We start from the raw sequence: 21,359 nt of genomic DNA, 5'->3' as shown, positions 1-21,359 counted from the left end.
TTTATCTTCCTTTGTGCCGTCGCTAATACAGTTGCCTATAATTGTGACTGGTCAGACACTGCTGGCACCTCCCCATTCATTCTTACAGAGTTGACAACCACCTTCAAGTGACACTTATCCTGATTACCCATCTTAGGGTAACTGAGTCCAGGTAATGGAAAGATACCCGGAGCATGCTGAGCTCTCTTCATAGTAGCCTCAGGGAATAAACCATAAGAATGAGGGTGGGGTTCTAAAAACAAACAAAATGGGGAGGATGCAAACACACTCCTAGTTGCTAAGGAAAAATAAAAGAGCACATGAATGATTCATTTAATGTAACACATCAATCTTTCAATCTATATTAATGAAAATGCATCCACTTGAACCACATGCACAATATGTTTTGAATCTATGTGAAAACACAATGACATTGGTCTATGAAAAAGGAAATAGTCACAGTTTACTAAGGGTGTGTTAATGTCACTTAGTCATACAGTTAATAGCATCTCCATAGGGGTTTCACCCTCAACTATCTTGGTTTGTTTTATTTTCATCATTTTATTGTGAAATAAAAAAAATCTTCCACTTTTCCCATTTTGCATCACACACACAAACTTCCATGCAGTCCCTCCAGGGAGCTGACCAAGTCTGACCACTATCCTGCTGCCGGCTGTTTACGAGCTCCATGGGAGCAACTGGGGTTTAGGAGGCTGGCTTGATGGCACCTCAGAGGGCCTTTGGGGAGAAGAAACAAATATTAACTTTCCCTGCAAAGATTTTTCCAGCTGTTCTGAGGACTTGAACTATGACCCGCTGTCAAAGTCTTGTTCGGAAAAAAAAAAAGTTTGTCTTGGCGACTGGAGAGAGCTCATAAAGTTTTAGTGGATCAGTCAGTTATGGAACAATGACAATTTACTTTTTTTTTTTTTGATAGTACCTGCTTTCTAAACACTAATGTAATTCAGTTGATCAACTGCAAAATTTATAACACGTATTTGTCTAAAAGCCCAACTCTCTAGTCAAGCCTTTGGGTAGTATGAAGTGTTTATGGTTGTAGCATTCAAGTAAATGTCTCCTATGCACGGATTAGTCATTAACACCAGTTTCTCAGGCTTCAGTATTTTCACAAACCATTTCCTTGTTAACAGTTTCCTGAAAGAAAAGCCAGAGAAAGAGTCATGCTGAATCACCTGAGCTCTACATTTGTTCTTTCAGCGATTCAAACTCATTGGTCAGACTTCTGTTCTGATCAAAATCACACCAGTTGCCACCACATTTAAAATAACAGAGTATGTTTTGTCAGTGTTCATGTTTCATGGCATGTTTGAACCTGAATCACAATCATTTCCTGAACCTAATCTAAATAGTTTTACAGTGTAAATCTCACCTGAAAAACAACTGGTGCCTAAACATCCAACGAAAAGAGTAAGGGGGGAAAAAAATCAGTGAATCAAAAAGTCACAACAAAGCAAAATAAAGCAGCAAACATAAAACTCATAAACAGGACACAAAGTGTAATCTCCTGGCTGACAAATACACTCTGCTGTCACCTCTCTGTCAACCCTAATGTGGATTTTATCACCTCTTTAGAGAAGACCATTTCTCTGTAACCAGTATCGCCATGAGTGGTGCATTAAGGCACCAATACCAAAGGACACCTTGTGCTTTTCTATAATGGCCCTGAGGGTGTAAACTATAACAACAAAAAGGAAAAACATAATAGCATTCCAGAAAACACCAAGACATAAAAACACAACATTATTCAATTTACTTGAGAATTAGGTAAAAAAAAAATTCTTGTTTTTGGCTATTTTCTGTTCCTGTGCTACTCTGAGCTATGCCCTGTGAAAGGATGGGAGAGTCAAGGGAGTATTTTAACAAAAGACATTAAACAAACTAATGTCTGTAGAAAAAATATTTTTAAACCTGAAAAGAATATTCCATAGCTTAAAAGAAATGTTTCCAGTTTACAGCAGATGAGATGTGGTGTGCAGCAGAGTTCGACTCTCCTTTTGGCCCGAGCCTTTCTGTGTGGGGCTTGCGTGTTCTCCCTGTGTTTGCGTGGGTTCTCTCTGAGGACTCCGGCTTCCTCCCACAGTCCAAAGACATGCTAGACACATGTCAACGTGTTAACTGGTGATTTTAAATTGGGCATAAGTGTGAATGGTTGCCTGTCTCTCTGCGTTAGGTGTACAGTACAGTACTGCACTCTCTCCCTATAGTAGCTGGGATACGCTCCAGCCCCCCTGCAACCCTGATAAGGATAAGCTGAAGAGAATGGATGGATCCTAAAACAACATAGCGTCTTAAGTGTTCACAGCACGGGGCAAACACCTTTAATCTCTGACAGATAAAGAACATCTCCACCAAAGTGTTCTATGTGACAGTCAAAGCACTGATTTTTTATTGTTGTTGACCCCCCAACTGTGACTCAAATCCTCAGCCTTGGCAGCAGTGCAGCCACCTGCATTTAACAAAGTGTGCTTTGTACATAAATCCACCCCAGTGGATGAATCCATCCAAGTTATGAACATTTGTGGGGAAAAGAGGCTTGCAGACTGTAATTTCAGGCTATATGAGCCAACTCAAAGCTCAATTACAGCTTGTGTCACCAGCAGAGGCCTGGAGGCGCTGGAAAAAGAAGTGTTTCAGAATCTTTCCAAAGGCTCAGGTACACATTTTCTGCATGAAGCAGACAGCTGAGGCTCTGTAATGCACTTCGGATGAAAATTTCTCATCACAGGGAGATGAATATGTGTCGCATCTTTGCAGCCCTTGAGGAGCTGCAAAGATGCAACCGGCTTGATGCAAGTTCATGAGTTCCCGAGCTTGTGTGTGAGAGAGATGGATTTTCTCCCGCTGTAAAGTTTCTGGCCAACCCTCTTATTACTCTTGTTATGATTACATTTATGTAACATTATTTACTTGAAAAACATGATAAGAGATATAATAAAACATTCCCATCTTCATACAATCCATTTCAATTCTTTGTAAGTGTTATGAGTCAGAGTTTATTCCCTTCTATCGATATATCCCAGGAAATTATTGGGAGTTTCAGTGACGTAGGCAGTGTCTACGGTCTCAGTGTTATCAAACGGAAGTACTCACCCTCCCATACACGTGCACAATCGTGAGCGCGCGCTACAGCACTTCAACTTGTTGAAGTTTCCCTCTGAACTTTACATTCCGCGCGGACCAGCCCCCCGTTCAGCAGCATGCCTCTCTCCAACAAGTGGTGGATTTTGTGCGCAGTTTTGCTCTCCTGCCTGGTCCGTTTTGGGTCTTGCAGAAAAGGTAAGACAAATAAGACAAAGTTTGTATGTGTATATGCATGCGGGTTCTTTTTTAAACTGGCTTTAGTTAGCTCGCAATTTGTTTTTGTTGCTATACGACCGTGCTTTAGGAGAAAGTTCTCCTCGCGAACCTCGTGCGTAAAATACGACTGCGCTCAGGGTTTATACATATTCACTTTCTTATATTTATCACTTAAGTTTTATTCCTGTTGAAATGCTGCATGGATGTGTTAGGCATTAATGCGTGTTATTGTGTACAGCAGTACAGTCCTGTACTATATTCATATATTCGTAAAAATTGCAACAAAAAAACATGTTAGAAATTACGCGTAAATGTTCAAATATACTCAATAGAAACTATTGTGTCAATTTTTTAAATTTTCTTTTTCCTTTTTATTTATTTTTTTGCTTAAGAAGTTTTTAAGTATTACGTGTAAAAATCCAGAAAATGTTGAGACGTGACCCCATACTTTAATCAATGTCTTTACTGAGGTCCTGGCAACAACGTTTGTTTTGCTGTGTGTGACCTTTTAAAGTCGAGATGTGGCGTCTGGAGAGGCCAAAGTCCAGAACAAATGCAGTTCTCATACTGGCCACGACCCACACCTGAACCGCTTGGCACCTCCTCTCGTTCTGTCACGTCGCAACAACAGCCTTGCGAGCTGTAATGAGACCGATGGGATTGGATGTCAGATACCCAACAAGCTGTGAAAGGTGTGAGTTGTGGCAGGTCTGGTCCAAAGTGGTGAAGAAAATGTAGCCTAATATTCTGCTTTCACTTCTCCTTTCCTGAAAGCAAATACCGGTAACATTCACTGTATATCTTTAATGTCAGTGTCTGCTTTCTTCTTATCTCTCAAAGACATACAGCTCCTTTTTGCATCATTTCCAAGCATGGAAGGAACATTTTAAAGCTATAATTAGAATTTGTAAGCCAGACGCTTTGTTATGTTGACAAACTTGACATTTCCCCTGATAAATACAAATGTACATTTAATGTCCAAGCATTTTCCTGGCTTCTTGTAAGATTTACATTTTAGTGAAACCCATGGAACAGTTTGAAGATGAGGGACTGCCAGAAAAGTTGATAGACCTTAATTGCAAATAGACTACGATAAAAATTTTCTTTGTAAAGATTGAATAACAACAAACTTAAAAACTGCTCTTAATGGGTGGCAACTTTCTAGTCCTTTGTCCAGAGGTGATTCAAACCCCATGTGGGGCCTGAGGCAAAACTTAGCTTTTTGATTCCACTGATACGACTCTGTGGAGTCTCCAAGCAACCTGTTGTGATTAATTACAATTCACTTAAAATGCACATACATGGAAGAATGCATTGTTCTATTCCGTAACCAGAAACTAAGTCCTATTCCTGCAATATAGTTTATTAACTTACACTCAATGTTGGTATTATAAAAAGCCCTGTACACTCTCAAGACTGTATTTATGATATGTGCTGTAATCTGTGAAAAATACTTCGTTATTGAGGCTGCTGAATATGTAGTGGGTCTGTAGCTCGACTACAAATTACAAAACAAACTGAGGAAGGAGAAAATTTTGACTGACTGGACTTTATTTAGTTGGAAATGTGTTAAAGCCCAGTAATTTATTTTGTCAGCCTTCAATTTTTTAGGTCTGTGGGATATAGAGTGGAACTCGGTTGCCACTCCCTGTGGGTTTGAATGAGAAATACAGTCATGTATCATCTGCATATAAATGGAAAACAACTTTAAATTACATTGCAGAGGGGCAGATTTAGACACGTTTTAAAACTCCAGAGTTGACAAAACACCAGAATCATAACCTCTGTAATGATATAATCAGAGCAAAACACCACTGATATGTTCCCGAGTGACCCAAAACATAATCTTTCCAATATAAGCTGCGAGAGAATACATTTCCCTCCAATGGTAATTGAGAAACTAATTTCACTTGTACAGAAGAATATTGTGGAAGCAAGACTTCTTATTTTTCAGATATACTTTTGACATTTTAGCGTTTACTGGACTGGATAGTAAAGAAAGTTTGCAGAAAAACTGGGAGAGAGTGTTTGGCATTGCCACAAAGGAAATGGCCTTGGGTTGGCTCAAACCAGTCACTCCAGTAGCTTTCAGCATATAGGTCACCTGCTTATTCAAGCGTCCTATATCAGCACCCATGACTTTTTTTTTTAAGCATCTAAGAGACATTATTTTCCCTAAACCATCATTTTCTATTTATTGATGATTAACATTGTAAACATACAGGTCTTTTTAACCTTAAGGCAACAACTTTAAAAATACTAAATGTTTTCTTAAAGTCATACAGATATTGTTATAGCAAACACGACCAGGGGCATTTTTATTTTTTAGCCACCCAGTAGTATGAGAAAGAAAATCTTCGGTAAATACAGAGAGACAATTTGTGTCTTTTGCCCTATAGTGGCCTTCAACAATGTTTTGCTCACAGAAGAACGTTAGCTTTTACTATTTGCATATCATTTAGGTGCTCTTGAGAGGTAATACAATAAGGGATTCACTGAGCCAGTTTGGGACTAAACATCGGTATCATTGGAGCACAGTTCTGGTCGTATCACTAATCGTCTCATGGAGGCGTAAACACTGTCTCATTAATTTGTGGAGGAATTTAATTAGAAGCTCGCTAGCTGTTTGAAGTGGCCCTTTTATTAGAAAGCCTCAGGCCATAGAAAGAAAACACTGTAGCATGTGCCATCTTAATTAGCGTCTGCAGTAAGGAGCAGACTTGAGAAAACTACAAGCCTTAGAATGTCACTAAAAACATTTTACCACAAGATCATTTCACCTATAACTGGAAAGTCTTCTCTGCACTGACTATTAGCTACAGACTAATGTTTCATGCTGGCAGTTTCTTTAATAAGGAATGTTAGTTTTGTCTCGACATGAAGCTCACCAAAAAGTGGCTCCACTGCAACATTACCAGCAGCCTTTCCTCAGGGTCATATAAGCATTAAAATGCAAGAGGCACGAAATCTCTCTCAGTGACGTAATTCATTGTTCTGCCTCTGTTCTCCGTTTGTGGATGTACCAACTCCTAGTTTTTCAAACTTTATACTTTCGAGAGAGAATTTTTTGTTCTGTTTTTTTATGCCTAACTTTTATGTAATTTCACTTTGCCATGCAGACTTCATTATTTCTTCTTCATAACTGACCCTTGTGGTCTTCAATGTCCCCACATACCCAACGCGTAATGGAAAAAGTAAACGAACTTACAAATTTTCCGCATCCGAACTTGCCGTGTACTGTATGTGCACACTGTATGTGTTGCATTTTTGCAGGAAATTTGGCTTCAAAAACACACTGTGAAAAGAAAAAATGAAGTTGACATCAAGACATGATTAGCTGGTCCTGTAAGAACGTGAGATTCTGGGTACATTCAGTTCTCATGAGAAAGCAGCAGCAGGAACAATTTCATGGTTTGATCCATGTTGAAGCTGTATCACGACCACTTTTATAAGTTTTCAGAATGTCAGTGAAGCAATTTGAGGTCTTGTTGGCAGATTTGGGAACACATCTTAGCAGGTAGAAAAATGATTTCAGAGAGCCAGTTGACCCGGAGCATGGTCTAGCTTTGTGTTTGAGGTAAAACATTATTGTTTTACTATTTCCAAATCACTGTATATTTAGTACTGGTGTGCGATTTGAGTTACGAATGTGCTTGATGCCAAATGTAGTGGTCTGATTGGTCAGATCGTTTTGTGCAGATTCAAAAAAATCAACCGTGTTTCTAAAAATTCTAAAATACCGCAAATTCATCCAGTGAAATTATGTGATTGGTATGTGTGGCTGCATTAAGAAAGGTGAGTCTGAAAAATGTTTTTAATGCACAAATTATTCACACAGGTTTTAGATGTTTTTACAGATGGAACTGAAGCCAAAAAGTGAAAATGCTAAAGGGAACATTTCTTGTAGACCTGCAGGTAGTGAAGAAAGGCATTGCAAAGTTTTGTTAACTTGGAAATTGCTGCAAGGCATGAATAATTAATAACATAAATGGGACTTTAAGAACATCTAAATTGCCTCCTAAAAACATGGAACTGCATCACCACCAGAAAAAAAAAAAGATAGAGCTTAAAAGTTCAGATTTGGGAAGCTTAGCACTCTGAGGATGCACTGTAAAAAACTTTATGGAAGGACATTTATATAGCACTTTTCCAGGCTTACTGATAACCTAAAGGCACATTCTATAATAGAGCCAAGTCTCCGTAAAGATATGGGCACAACAGACTCTGATTTCCTGTGTCTGGGTCTTATTTCATCCATTTTATTTTCTTGTGATGTTTCCTGTAGGCTGGGCAGAGGAACAGCTTTAGGTCCAAGCTGACTTAGCTTAATTCTTATCCCTCTCTTTCTGGGTCGATCACATTGCCTGCAGTGATTTTTGGACTGCATCCTCTGCCTGGCTGGTCAGATGATAAAGAGGTCAGCGATGGGCTCAAAGTCTCTTAATCCAGTCTCTGAGGAAAATTTTCGGGTATCTAGTGCATTGACTGTATCTTCATTTTGTTGAGTTCATAACTTTAGTGATACCTACACAACACTACAAAAGACACCCAGTACTGCTGTTTTAAAGCCTTTTCATCATTGAGAGGGAGTATTAGGCTCTTAAACTGAAAAACACTCAAGATTGTACTCTGTCCTGACCTAGGGCTGCTCGATTATGGCAAAAATGATAATCACGATTATTTTCACTGAAATTGAGATCTCGATTATTTGACGATATTTATTTAACAATAACAATGTATTGAATAATGACTTTAAAGATTGTAAAAAAATAATATAAAATAGTGTGCAAATACTGATAACAGTGCAAATGTTTGCAATATAAAAAATAAATGAAAAATGTAAACATCTATGTTTAGTGAACTTTGCAGTGTTGCTCTGCAGTGCAGCTACGACACTGTAGCAAAGTTTACACACTATGTCTACTTGATCCACGTCTGACTCCGCGAACCCATAATGTTTCCACACACTGAAGTTTTTTTTTTTTTACCTCTCTTTTCAACCAACGGCAGTCACTCTCCTCTCCAAATAACCTATGCTTAGCTTTCCGAGCTTCCCTTGGGTCCTCTTAATCAGCGGTCCCCAACCCCCGGGGCTCGGACGGGTACCGGTCCGTGAGTCGCTTGGTACCGGGCCGCGAGAGTTGAGGCTCAGGTGTGAAATGTATAGTTTTCAGGGTTTTTATCGGTTTTCAGCGTTATTTTGTTATTGTTTTTATTGTTAACTCGGTTTTCCTTGGTCTTTTCAGGTGTGTTATAAATAAATTTTCTTTTTTTCGGTACCGGTACTAGTTTTATTTTGTTGTATTTATCCGCGACACCTTAAAGGCCGGTCCATGAAAATATTGTCGGGCATAAACCGGTCCGTGGCGCAAAAAAGGTTGGGGACCGCTGCTCTTAATTGTTGTGACACGTGTTCGAAATGCAGAGAGGTGCGCTCGATTTGCCACACGAATCAGCGCGAGAGTAAAGCACGAGGGAGGGGCTAATAATCGGCTCAGTCATTTTTAATGATCGTTGAAAGCCCAGATCGTATTCGTGATTAAAATTCGATTAATTGAGCAGCCCTATCCTGACCTGACATGGATTTACTTTCTATAACACAATTTGAACGTCATGTAAAAGACCTGAGGATGGAGTTGAACTAGTCTAAAGACCTGAAACTTTCTCTTGAACATGCTTTGAGATATGACTGCAACCTGAGACTTCTTTCAGTTGCTCCTGTAAGGCATCACGACGGCGGGTCATTTGCCTCCATCTCAGTTTATCCCGAGCATCCTCCTCTGTCACACCAACCCTTTACATGTCCTCCTTCACTACATCTGTTCAGTTCAAGTCAGTGTGATTGATATAGCGTCAAATACAAACAACAATCACCTCAAGGTGGTTTTTACTATAAGGTAATAGTAGCCCTACAATACACAGAGTAACAATCATACAATCAGACAGCCCCCTATGAGCAAGAAGGGTTGGGAAAAGTTAATCTCTCCTTTAGTATTCTTAGCCCCTAGATTTAAAGTCTCTCACTTCCATTGTCCTACTTTTCCCTCATTCTTGCTGCCTCTAAACATGCCTTCCTCCTTTCGTCTACTTCCTCTGGCTTTGCCCAAGAACTTTAACCATCAAACTGATGGTCAACATCAGGAGGATGCATTCAACCAGATCATCACTTTTATGCAAAAATTATGCACAACAATTTTACACCAAATGTCCTTTCTGATGGGAACCTCCCCATTTATCCCATCTTGAGACCAGCAGTAGTGCATTGGTGTGTGACCCCCTGTGGCTGGGTTCTAAAAGACCTGCTACAAGGCTTGAAAATGAGGCAAAAGATTTAAATCAGCTACAACTTGAATTTCTTGAAGACAGGGTTGAGGCATGTTGTCTGCCATATTTCCATAACACATTAAATTGTCCCAGCACATCTGTTATTGTGGTAAAATATTTAAATAAATTTGCTTTTGTGGTGCTTTCTGTAGGGCGTGTGGTTTAAATAATAATGGTCATTAGTGGAATAAACTGTGTGAGTCATAATAACTGGAAGTTGTGCTGTAACAAGATAATTTAGAGCCCATTATTCGCAGCCTTTGAGTGTCTTTCCGGTTTTGTTACTTCAGCTTTCTGAGCGTTGCTGCCCTGTGCGACACCAAAAACATAAATATGTGACAATGTTCTGAAGTAGAAGCATATTTAATTAAATATGATTGTTTTATGTGGCCTACATCCTCAGCTTTTGCCCACCACAGTATCACTTTAAGTTAGGCAGAGTGTTAAAATTCTGCTTGAGGTGATGCCTCTAGCTTTGCTGGTTGACTAATTAAAATGTGTGTCTCATCTTTTTCTGTGAATATACAGTGCATATCGCTAAGAAATATAGCATGTGTAATTGTAGCCTACACACCTGCTTGAGCAGGAACCATAAACTCATTGTGATACACAGTTACATAATTTAATTGGCTGGGAACAGCTTCTTATTTTATTTGACCTCATGAACTTTAGAAAGTTACAAATTTCAGAGTTCAAAGGTCCTTGCTGATTCATCTGCTGCAGAATATAAAACACCTCAGCGTACATCAGAGCAGCAGGAACGCTAGTCGAGAGCCTATATAACACCTGCTTAATCTCTGAGCTTATTTTATATCTATGTGACAAACACCTTAATGAAAACTTAAGGTTGGGTTACTTAGGCCTTGATCTATAAAAAATGAGGACACAATGAGAAAACTCAGTCACTGAGAGGAAGAGTTCATATATTCATGCAATTTATTATTTTTGAACAATCGTTTGAATTTTTGTATTGATGTACTTGTCTTGATTTCATCTGTACAGGTGTTCCACACACTAACTCCTCTGACTGTAATGCTATGATATTTTACATTTGTCCTTACTACTGGCTTGCTGAACATAAGGATTCCTCTCAGGTCATGAGTATTTGGTCTTATTTGGAACAAGTTCTGAGTGTTGTGGGGCAAAGATTTATTCGCTGCTTTGTACATTGTTTGCGCAGTTCTGAGGTCAACCAAATCTTTAAATTTGAGAATATTTAATTTGATAAAAAGTGGATTTGATGGTTCTCTTGAAGTAGCTTTATTTAAACACAGAACTCCAAGAAATTGTCCGTACACTAAGAGTAAGTAACAGTAACACAACATTTCCACTTTTGATTTATGATGTGCAGAATACAGATACTTGGAAACCCAGAAACATTCCAGTGCAAAGTTGTTCTGGGCATCAGATCTTTGTGCCGCTATTACCCTATTTTCAGATAAAAAGCTGACTGCAGTGCGTTTTGGTGAATATACGTGTCCTTTGAGAGAAAATACCTGTCCACTCCAGTTTGACAGAGCTGGGGGAGATGATAAATGTACTCTAAGGAGCATCCAGCGCAGGTTAATCGGTGAGTCCTGTGCACTGTCACCTGTAGAAGCTGGCAAACGACACTACCTTGCCTCTGTATTTAGAGGGAAGATGCTGTCTCTATAATCATTTCTCAACTCACCTGACAATATTTCGCTAGTGTGTTCTTTCACAGCTACAGAGGCATAGCCAGAACATCTGGAAATGCATGTACCAATTGCTCAATAGGAGGAAAAAGTGGCTCAACAAGGGATAGAAACAGTACTTTCAGTATACTAGCTTCCCATTATAGGCGTCAGTGAACACATGGATGTACTTTTAATTTAAACTGTGTTGTTAAGTAATTTTAGGGCCACCCAGGAAAGGTTTGTAAAGAGACTCAAAGTCAGAAGGTCTTTTTTCCATTACTGAATATTCACTACCTGAAAAAAGGAATTTGTAATATCTTTATTGTAAACAGCAAGCAAAAATTTAGGTCTTAAGTTAACTCTGGGATAATATTCTCAACCTGGGTCAGATTCCTTAAAAAAAAGACCTGTTGCTATTCATAATTTTCAGTGAATGGCACAGAGACATGAAGGGAAAAACGTGTGCAAAAGTACAGATATTTATCTGGAACATGGACTTGGTTATACTAATAATTTTGTAGTTTTGGGATGTGAAAGACAAAAAAAGGATATTAATATTTTAATAATATATTAATAATAATTGAAAAAAAGAGCGTCCTAATTAGCTAACCTTACTTAGGGTCGCTGTACTCAGTAGGTTGATGACGTGAATTTGAATCAAAACGAATAATTTCAGTCGAAATGATCAAAACTGACAATCTGCTATTATTTGTGAACCGACAGAGTAGCAAGTTGTTACTGGCCTGGATTTAACAACCATCTGGCAAACCTGATAAAAATAACTGGAACACGTTGGAGAAAAACCTTTGTTTTGTCCTGCTGGCTGACGCTCCTATAATGACGTGACGTAACATGACAGCTCCGAATTCCACTGGTGTCACTCTGATGAATAAAGGCCATCTGTAGTTATGTAGGTTGTTAAAAGAGGCCCATTTGTGCCTTTTTTTTTTTTTTTAACAAGACATGTTTAATTTCTGCCTTTTGTGTTGTTGATGGTGTTGTTTCATCCCAAGTACAAAACCAAACAAAGCTGGCCTTTTGTTCAAAGCTTTTCGTCCCTTTATCTGTCCCTGCACAGTGTGCTCTATCTTGAAGGAGTCTGCGGCTGACGGAGCTTCATGCAAGCTGTAGCGACATTATTAACGTCGCTGTAGCTTGCAGGAAGCTTTAATCTCGTAAATGTTGAGTCATAATTGGCATTTTGCACAGGGGGTGAATGACACCGACATGGTAACTAATTAGGTCTGTAGCCTTATGCCTTCGCGAATGACTCACATTTGTTTGTTTAAAAAAAGATAGTGCTATCCTTTTTCCTTGACTCTGGAAAGTTTTTGCAGCCGAGCTCAACTGGCTGTCTGCAAGTGGATAAGGCTATGGTAGCATTTCCTGTTGGTGGAACTGACAATAAATGTAAGGTTTGTTTAAGGGGGAGTGTTTCAGGAAGTTATGCATCTCCCAGGATGCTGAACTTGTGGGAGATAATGGAAGTGGAAATATGGCTTGAGATATGGGAATGGTGGTAAATAACTTGTGCTATTGCATTATTTCGTTTTATATATAAATGCTGTATTTGTGTATGTTGGATTTATGTTGCTGGGGGAAAAAAAGAAAAAAGAAGAAGAATCTCATTTCTTAAGAAGGTGTGCTGACTTAACTGTGCTCTAGCATAGCAGCAAATATCAGCAGAGTGGACAAAAGGTTTGGGGAATAAAAGACAGAGGTGAACCAAGTCTGAACCTGTTGGAGGAGCAGTCAAGCAGAGTGCCTGATGAAAGGCCAATCACTTCTTCTGGTTTGTACCAGTTCAGACAAGGCACATGTGGATGATGGGTTTCTTGTTTTTGACTGCTTGACGTTGATAGTCACTGAAATTGAGCTTACGCCTCTTTCGCAGTCCCATGCTGCTCAGACTGATCTGATCTACTGAAACAACTCGAATGAAAGACCCGAATGAAATGTGAAAAACAACAGAGTGAGGTTGAGTTTATACCAAAGTTTAAGGCAAACGAAGGCGTCAGCTGTCCGGGCTCCGGGCTGCAGTTGGGTCTGTTTTTGTTTACCTTCAGCCGTGCAACCTTTAACTTAAATATTGCACACATATCAACACGCAGAGCAGTGTCAGGTTCAGAGCAAGTCCGTCAAATGCAAGTCCATCACAAAAATGAAAACACAACACACGCTGCACGAGTACACCATCTTTAAATGCCACCTGCGATCTTGGCTTTACCCCAGTGGTACTTTCAAATCAAGTGCAAAATCTTTACACAAAAACACAAGCAAACTGTAACAAATCTCGATACTGCTACTCGTTGATATTTCAAACATTGTTGAATGTATGAACTTGCGCAACTGAACTAAATATATGTAGGCAGTCTTAACGCCGACTGGGAGAGTTAAAAACATGCAATAAAAGGCAACGTTTTATTATGAGAAATGTGGCATTTATAACTCCACACTGAGATTTGTGAATATGTGCTCAGATGAACAGCAAGATATTGGTATTTCTGGGCTTCTGAGCATATTGAAATATAACAAATAATAAATTATCAAGTTGTATCTGAACACACTGTTTCTTAAGCCTCCCACTGTGTCTTTCTGTCTGCTATTTCTCTAAAAAATGAGTTTTCCATTTTACGCATAGTGCAAAGTCAGACACAATCAGTTTTTCCTCTGTATTTGTAACACCTCTGACTTATTCCCTACAGCTTCTTTCTTTTCCATGCACTGTAATGTGAACAGATTGGTACTGCTCAATTTTGAGAAACAAAACATTGTTTATTTCTCTTATTTGTGGTTTTGTTATTCGGTTTTAGTCATGGCAAAGCCATGACCGGGTCAGCCTGCTGGGCGCTCCGGACTGAAACATTTCATTGTCGTCTTGGTTGTTCTGACGATTGCATTATTTTTTTTTTTTTTCCACCCGCAGTGTCACCATTGTTTTGAGTTTTGATTTTCTATCATCTTCAGGTCATCTTCTATTATTGTGGTTTAACAATGATGCAAATACATAAATAGTCATTTCAACTGATGAAAACTCCACTAGGTTTAGAAATCATTGAACAGTCACAGCTGACAAAGCATCATAGCCACAGATTAAACATGGAAAAGCGACTAGCATCACTGGCACTGCGCAGGGGTTTGGGGCAAAACAGCACCAGAAAATGTTCAGTGAGCTACATTTTCATTCAATTTGTGTCTTTGGTGGGCTTTTTCATGTCTTGCATCATATTTATGGCAAATTCTTGCAGCTGTAATGATGTTTAGAGATAATAATACTTGAATAGGAAAAAAAAATATGTTATACGTTAACTATGGTGACAACTATGGAAGCCCGTTTCCACCACCAAAAAAAACCCCAACCAATTATCCATAACTCAAAATTTCGAGTTAGTGTTGCCAATCAGTAATCTATGTGAATTACATCAATTCCTTGTTAACCAGAAGCTGAAGCCCTCAGCTACAAATGCTACAGCTAACCAGTATTACAGCCAGTCATGAATGCACAAATTGTTGAGTATTTTCAGCATGGCTTCACAAATGACGAAATCCTTGTGTTATTAGCTGAATCGTTACTATCGTGGCGTTACTATCGTGGCGTTACTATCAGCAAACGTACTCTCGAAAGCGCCAAATTGTTGCAATCCGGTTTTGAGTGCGCATTCCTCTGCGCCATATCCTTCCGGGTAACAAGAAAATGACGTCATTATCGTAGATTACTGATTAGCAGAGCTAACTTGAAATTTCGAGTTACTTTTCTCAAAATTTTGAGTTAATAAGTCGAAATTTCGAGAAAGATAACGAGTTATGGATTGTTTTTTGTTTTTTTTGTTTGTTTGGTTTTTTGCCCTTAGTGGCGGAAACAGGCTTCCATACAAAAACAGTACTGTGCTAAGTAGCTTGCAATGCTGTATAATCTCAAGGTGTGTTCACATAGAAACTGAAGTTAAATTGAATTCGCTGTAATGTTTGTATTGTGTTGCCCTTGAAAGTCATAAAGCTGATTCATTGGAGCCTAACTGTCACAGGGTGAGAGGCTAGTTACACCCTGGACAGGTCATCAGCCTGTCACAGGGCGAACACAGAGACATGCAACCATTGCTCACATTCACACTCATTGTAATTATAGAATAACCAGTTATCCTAACCTTATGCACACAGTTCGCAGTATTCAACATATTTGAATAAAAAAATAAATGTTGTCATAGTTTTTTTTGTGGAGCTTTAAAAAGACATCATGTCATTTGTTAACCTCCAGGTCATGACTAAACCACTTAGGTGCAAAGTTGGGTTCAGGTTGCATTTCAGCCACCTGCTAACCAAGCACGTGTTAATTTGAGAAAGGCTTGATTACTGTTAGAGAGACTTAACCAAACCCAAATCATGTAATGCAGCGGTCCCCAACCCCCGGGCCTCGGACGGGTACCGGTCCGTGAGTCGTTTGGTACCGGGCCGCGAGAGTTGAGGCTCAGGTGTGAAATGTATGGTTTTCAGGGTTTTTATCGGTTTTCAGCGTTATTTTGTTATCGTTTTTATCGTTAACTCGGTTTTCCTGGGTCTTTTCACGTGTATTATGAATAACTCTTCTTTTTTTCAGTACCGGTACTAGTTTTATTTTGTTGTATTTTTCCGCGACACCTTAAAGGCCGGTCCATGAAAATATTGTCGGGCATAAACCGGTCCGTGGCGCAAAAAAGGTTGGGGACCGCTGATGTAATGGAATAATAGTGTTTCACAAAGGGGACAGTTTGGATAGATGTGAACCTAAACATACAGGTCAGTGGAGACCAGCTGGCTGTGAAGAGATTAAAAAATGAAATTAGTAAATGATCTCATTTTTCAAGCTTAAAATGTCTCTTTGTACTGGTTATATTTTATTTTCTATAAAACTGGTCTGCCCATGCTGCCATCCATCCTGCTAATCTTTTCAGTTGATAACATAATGGCGGTGACCATGAGACCGTGGATTGAAATGGATGCTGCTGATGTGAACAAAGTGGAAATAAAACAAAAGTGAACTTTCAGTGCCATTCGGCTGCGTTATCCTCAGGTGTCAGTGCAGGAGCAGAAGGCATAATCCTTCATATGAGAGCATGCTTTCAAACTTAACTTTTAGTCTCACTTCTCCAATCGGTAATAGAAGAAGGACTTTCTTTTCTCTCATCTGTTTGTCTGAATTATAACCTGACTGTAGAAAAAGGCTGCTGTATTGATCTCCTAATCTAATGAGTGTATCTACAGTACAATCGGTTGAGGATGGCATTTGCACAGATGGGGAATGAGCCACTTTCTCTCTGACCCATTGATTCAGCTGCACCATCAGAACCACATCAAAGCCAAAAACATTAATGACCGTAGTCCTTAGAATCCTTCAGGTTCTTTTCAGTGCTTCATTGTACCTGGAATATTGATGCATCTGGAAAAAAACAAAACAAAAACTTTTAGCTAAGTTACTTAAAACAGCCAGTATAGCAAACTGTGAACCTGCGTCATGATTGTGATGTGCAGGCCAGCATTGTTTTTCTTCAGCCATTTACACCTTCAGCAGCTATGGGTTGTCCTGTCTAAATTATGAGCTGTTTTTATCTTTCTTTAGAACAATAAATCCTCATATTAAAAAATTTAAATATTTCACGTGTACCAAATATAACATTTATGAAAGTTTACCTTCTTGAATGATGGATGTGAACGTGATCAGGGCTTATAGCTATGAACCAACAAATCCTGTAGCGAAGCCTCTGTACCTCTTTTTCTCTTTAACCTATGTTAGACTAATCTGATGTTGCCTCTGGTTCAGGTTTGATATTAGCAAAGACATCAGCATTTGGGGGCTCTTGATGCACTGACACCACCCTGTAAAATATGGCTGGCTTTCATTGTACGCACTCTGAGATAATCAGTTTTTTTTTTTTTTGTTACCCTGAAATAAATAAATGAACTGATTTATTCAGATAAATAGTTCTAATCGGTTAAAGACAGCAGTTACAAGTTTTAATCTAATCCGAGTGTGTTATATCAGCGTGCCTTGTAATGAAAGTTTTCCATTACTGGTCTCAACACTGCCATTTCTGAGAATGATTTGGTTGTCATTGCCAGTGACGTGATGAATAATTGTGAGTCTTTTTGTAGCTGGGACTTCCTCACTATGGCAGATGGTGCTGTTGTATTTTCTCCCCCAGCGGCTTTTGCAACTTATGTCAAACTTATGCCTGCATCATTGTCTGCCATATGCTCCTTCTGGACTGAGAAGTCAGTCTTCTCTCAAATTAAAGGGACCAGACTATAATTTTGCTCGTACCGATGTAAACTTAATTTCTTGCAGTGGCACACACAGGTGTGCAGATAACTGTCACTAACCTGCGGTTCAGCTAATCACACACATCCTATTAGAGTGGCATCCAGGAAACATGGTTTGTCTGGTTGATTGGCTGAGGACCGGCTGAACCAGACTCTAATTGGCACTGAGTGGGATTTTTTGGGGTCGGCAGTGTTTTGCCTTTGCAAATGTCACAGCACGGAATTGGAAGAATCACTGAAGCGAGAGGGATTTGTGGTTCCCACTATTGTTTTATTATCAAGACCAAGTGGGAAACAGGTAGAGGCTCAACTTAGATATTGCCAGGAATAGATAATGCCTTTGCAACGTGGAGTGATTTCCACCACTGAACTGAAATAGGAGAAAAAGTCTCTTCAGGTTTGCAAGATATATGAAAAAGAGTTAAGATCATAAAGAAAAGGCAGACAAAGTTTTTGGGTTTATCTCACCAGGCTCTCAGAGAAAGAGAAGAACAAGCTAACAAAGAAAAAGTGGCCCTGGGTTAAAAAAACAAAACAAAAACAAGGTAAGTGAAGATAAGTGTTAAATCTGGCTTGGCATGGACAAATGAGTCCACAAAAGCTATTGAGTTGTGGAGCAACAATTATCTTGCTCATTGCATCTCTCCTCCCTCCCCACCTGCCACGCCATCACAGAGGTTCTGATTAAAAATGCATGGATCCCACAAGCCTTTTGGATAATTAAGCAGGTTTTCTTGCAGCCTAAAGCAAAGCTCTGTTGCAATCTTTTTTAGCAACACCAGATAAAACATACTATACACCGAGATAAACAGAGCTCTGCATGATAACTTTGGTGTAAGTTTGGCGGCGATTGTGAAGTTTAACTTCACAAAGGTTTTTAACTTGGGTGTCTCCAGCAGCAGTCAAGCCACCAGTTGTGGCAGGGTTTTGTCTATTCTCTGTGAACTGAGCGATACAGGGACCCAACCCATGGCTGCCCAGACATGAACTGGTTCACTACTCACTCTGGCTTCAGGGTAGCCCCCGGTTTGTTTCCCGACCACACAACCTGAACTTTCAAAGCTTTTATTGTTTGTAGAAATGGCAACACTTTTGTCCTGGAGGCATGAACGTGTCAGTGTTTCAGGGGGATTCCTTTGATCTGCTGGCAAAAATACTTTAAAAGGTGCTTGAGGCCCTCTTTGATCTCTCAGCATGAAGAGCCATTGGAGGAACTTCCTCCTGCTTCCACGATTGATGCAGGAATCAGGTCATCTTTCTGTGGCAAAGACCCAGGTCTGTTGCTTTAATGAGCTGAATGCGGAATGATGTGCAGGATGATTTTTCCTGTGTAACCTTTTTTTTTTTTTTTTTTTTTTTTGCTGACCCACCCAGTATCTTGCCGTTTGTAGCCTCAAGCACACTAATTGTGTACACTTGCTAAAGTGAGCTCTGCTCTGTTAATAGATTAACCGAAAACAATTTGTGAGAGTGTAATTCAAAATGACATCATCTGCAGAAGAAATTCACCAGTTTGATTCTGCAAAAAAACAAACAAAAGAAAAATCTATTTATAATTTATTGTGCTTTTTTGTTAAAAACTGTGAAGTCACGCCTGCAACGAGGAAAAACAGACAGTGTTTAGTATAATTACTTCAAATAAATGTATTTCTTTCACCTAATAGATTGAGTTTTCCAACAGTCTACCCCACCCAAATATTAGAGCAGTGTTTTACAGCACTTATTGTCAATTTTTGTCCTTGATGCTTCCAAGGTTAAACAATCAAGTTTAAGTGATAAATTTAGTTTTTTACGTTTCCAGTACCAGTTTTTTTTCTAGTGTTCAGTTGTAGACATTTCCCTGATACTCTTTCCTTTTAAGTGGCTTAACTTACCCAACATTTAAACCTACGATGTCAATTACAGCTTCTGGAAACACTGCTAAGCCTGTTTTTTCAGGTTTTAATCTGGATGCGTAACACTGTCATAGATAACATCCAATCAGGAAGCAAATGCGGGTGTGTGTCAACTAGATGTCCTTCCCTGATTTGTCCCTTTTTGCCAGAGCTGACAAAGACTGTTAAAGACCTCGTGTGTAAATGCCAAAGCATTCAGGGAGCAGAGATGTATCCTTCTGTGCTCTAAAAAGAGAACGAAACTCTCCTGAAACCAAGTTACAAAACAAATGCATGTTTGGAAGTGTGTATGTATGTGCACACACACACACACACACACACAGGCAGAAACACATACGCAGTGAGGGTGGCCTTATTTGCTCTGAGGTCAGCTGTAAAATCTTGGGACACACTGTGACTCACTGACTCGCCCTCAGCCCTTTGTCCACTGGCCTCAGGGCAGGGCTCTGATAAACACACAGCATTCCTTAAGTCTCGGGCCTATCTACACTGGCACGCTGATGCATCCTTTTGATTTCTTCATAAATGTTTATGCATATTGACCCAAGTGTTGCAATCCAATATCAGTTTTATTTATTGGAATTTGCACTTGTTAAATATTTACTGAGACGAGTTAGTAAAGAAATGAATTTTCCATAAGCAGCTTTTTCAAGCAATGTTCACCATTTTTTTCCTGTCTTAAATAAACTCACCAACCAAGTAATGATTATTTTATCTCATCAAGCCTTAAAAGGAATGGGCATAAAAAAACCTCCTTTAAACTCATGGATCATGTCACTGATTGCAGATTGGGTCCTCGGGCAATGCACTCAGACATGAGTGAATCTGTAGTTTGTCAGGCTTTCTATGAAGACTGCCAGTGATGTTTCCTAAATCATTACTTCCACAGTTTGACGTACTGTTTTTAGTGCATAAGTAAGTAAACACATGGAGTACTCTATGAATACCTGAACTGTGTGCTCACAGTTGTCAAATAGCTGAGCGTGGATTAGCGCAGACGTCTTGCACTCGTGCGTGAGATAAGATAAAGAACTTAAAACGTATAGACTGAACACGATGTTGGCTACACAGGAATATGAAAGCCTCTTCAGCCAGTAGAAGGCGGACTCTTTATCAGCACGCGCCATGATGTCAGTGCTACTTAGCTTGGCACTAATAAAATCAGACATTGTGTTGTTTAGTATATGTGCCTGATAAGTGTTGTTTTCAGTGCACTGGAGGCATTTCTTATTGTGTTGATACTGTGGTCATTTATTCAGCTTAGTGAGTAAATGTTCTCTTTCTGCTGTTTCTTTTCAAATCTCAGCGCATGGGGAAATGTTAAAACCAGACTATTTCCCTTCCTGCAGCGAACATTCATACAGTTGATGCTATAGATGACAAATGCACTGGGAGCTGTCAAAACTGTGGCATTACTCTGCTCTTTATCTTTGTTTTCCATCTTTATTTGTCTCACTTTCCCAAGCTTGTCTTTTAGCACATCATGTTTAATTGTCATCCTGATGATGGTGCGTGCTCTTTCGTATTTTCTCTTCGACTCTTTCATGGGTTGCCTGTTTTTGTTTGCTGCTTTGTGGTAATTCAATCCTCTTTGCAAAGGGCCCTAGAAATGAAGACGCGGGATAATCTTCTGTTACACCGAACAAGCTGGGACTGGGTTTCAATCAGACTCAACCTGCCCAGGGAATTACAGAGGTGCTCAGCACAGCGCACATGTTGAGCAACTCAGATCTTTATCCGTCCATATGTGTACGTACAAATCTTGGCCAAGCTGAACTTGTCAGCAGTATTCAGACGAATAGCCATCAATAGAAATCTGACGTGCCTGAAATCTGCTTCCTGATTCATTACGCTTCATATTTCAAGAAGCATGCTAATAGGTCCAAGGATT

The 21,359-nt window shown here is 39.4% G+C and overlaps 1 protein-coding gene across 1 annotated transcript in view; it reads left to right on the top strand.

The window, feature by feature from the left end:
• Positions 1–3,143: 3,143 nt before the first annotated feature.
• The window catches only part of tfpia (tissue factor pathway inhibitor a), a 42,952-nt gene continuing 24,736 nt past the window's right edge, over positions 3,144–21,359 (top strand). Inside the window, exon 1 of the mRNA XM_084908878.1 lies at positions 3,144–3,276. Within this exon, the coding sequence (XP_084765004.1) occupies positions 3,198–3,276 (79 nt within the window). The 5' untranslated portion in view covers positions 3,144–3,197. The remainder of the gene's footprint in view (positions 3,277–21,359) is intronic.

Source organism: Perissodus microlepis, chromosome 16 (genome assembly GCF_051167445.1).
Source record: "Perissodus microlepis isolate ML-2025 ecotype Zambia chromosome 16, ASM5116744v1, whole genome shotgun sequence".
Classification (NCBI taxonomy): Eukaryota; Metazoa; Chordata; class Actinopteri; order Cichliformes; family Cichlidae; genus Perissodus; species Perissodus microlepis.
This window is presented reverse-complemented; position numbering and strand designations above follow the sequence as displayed.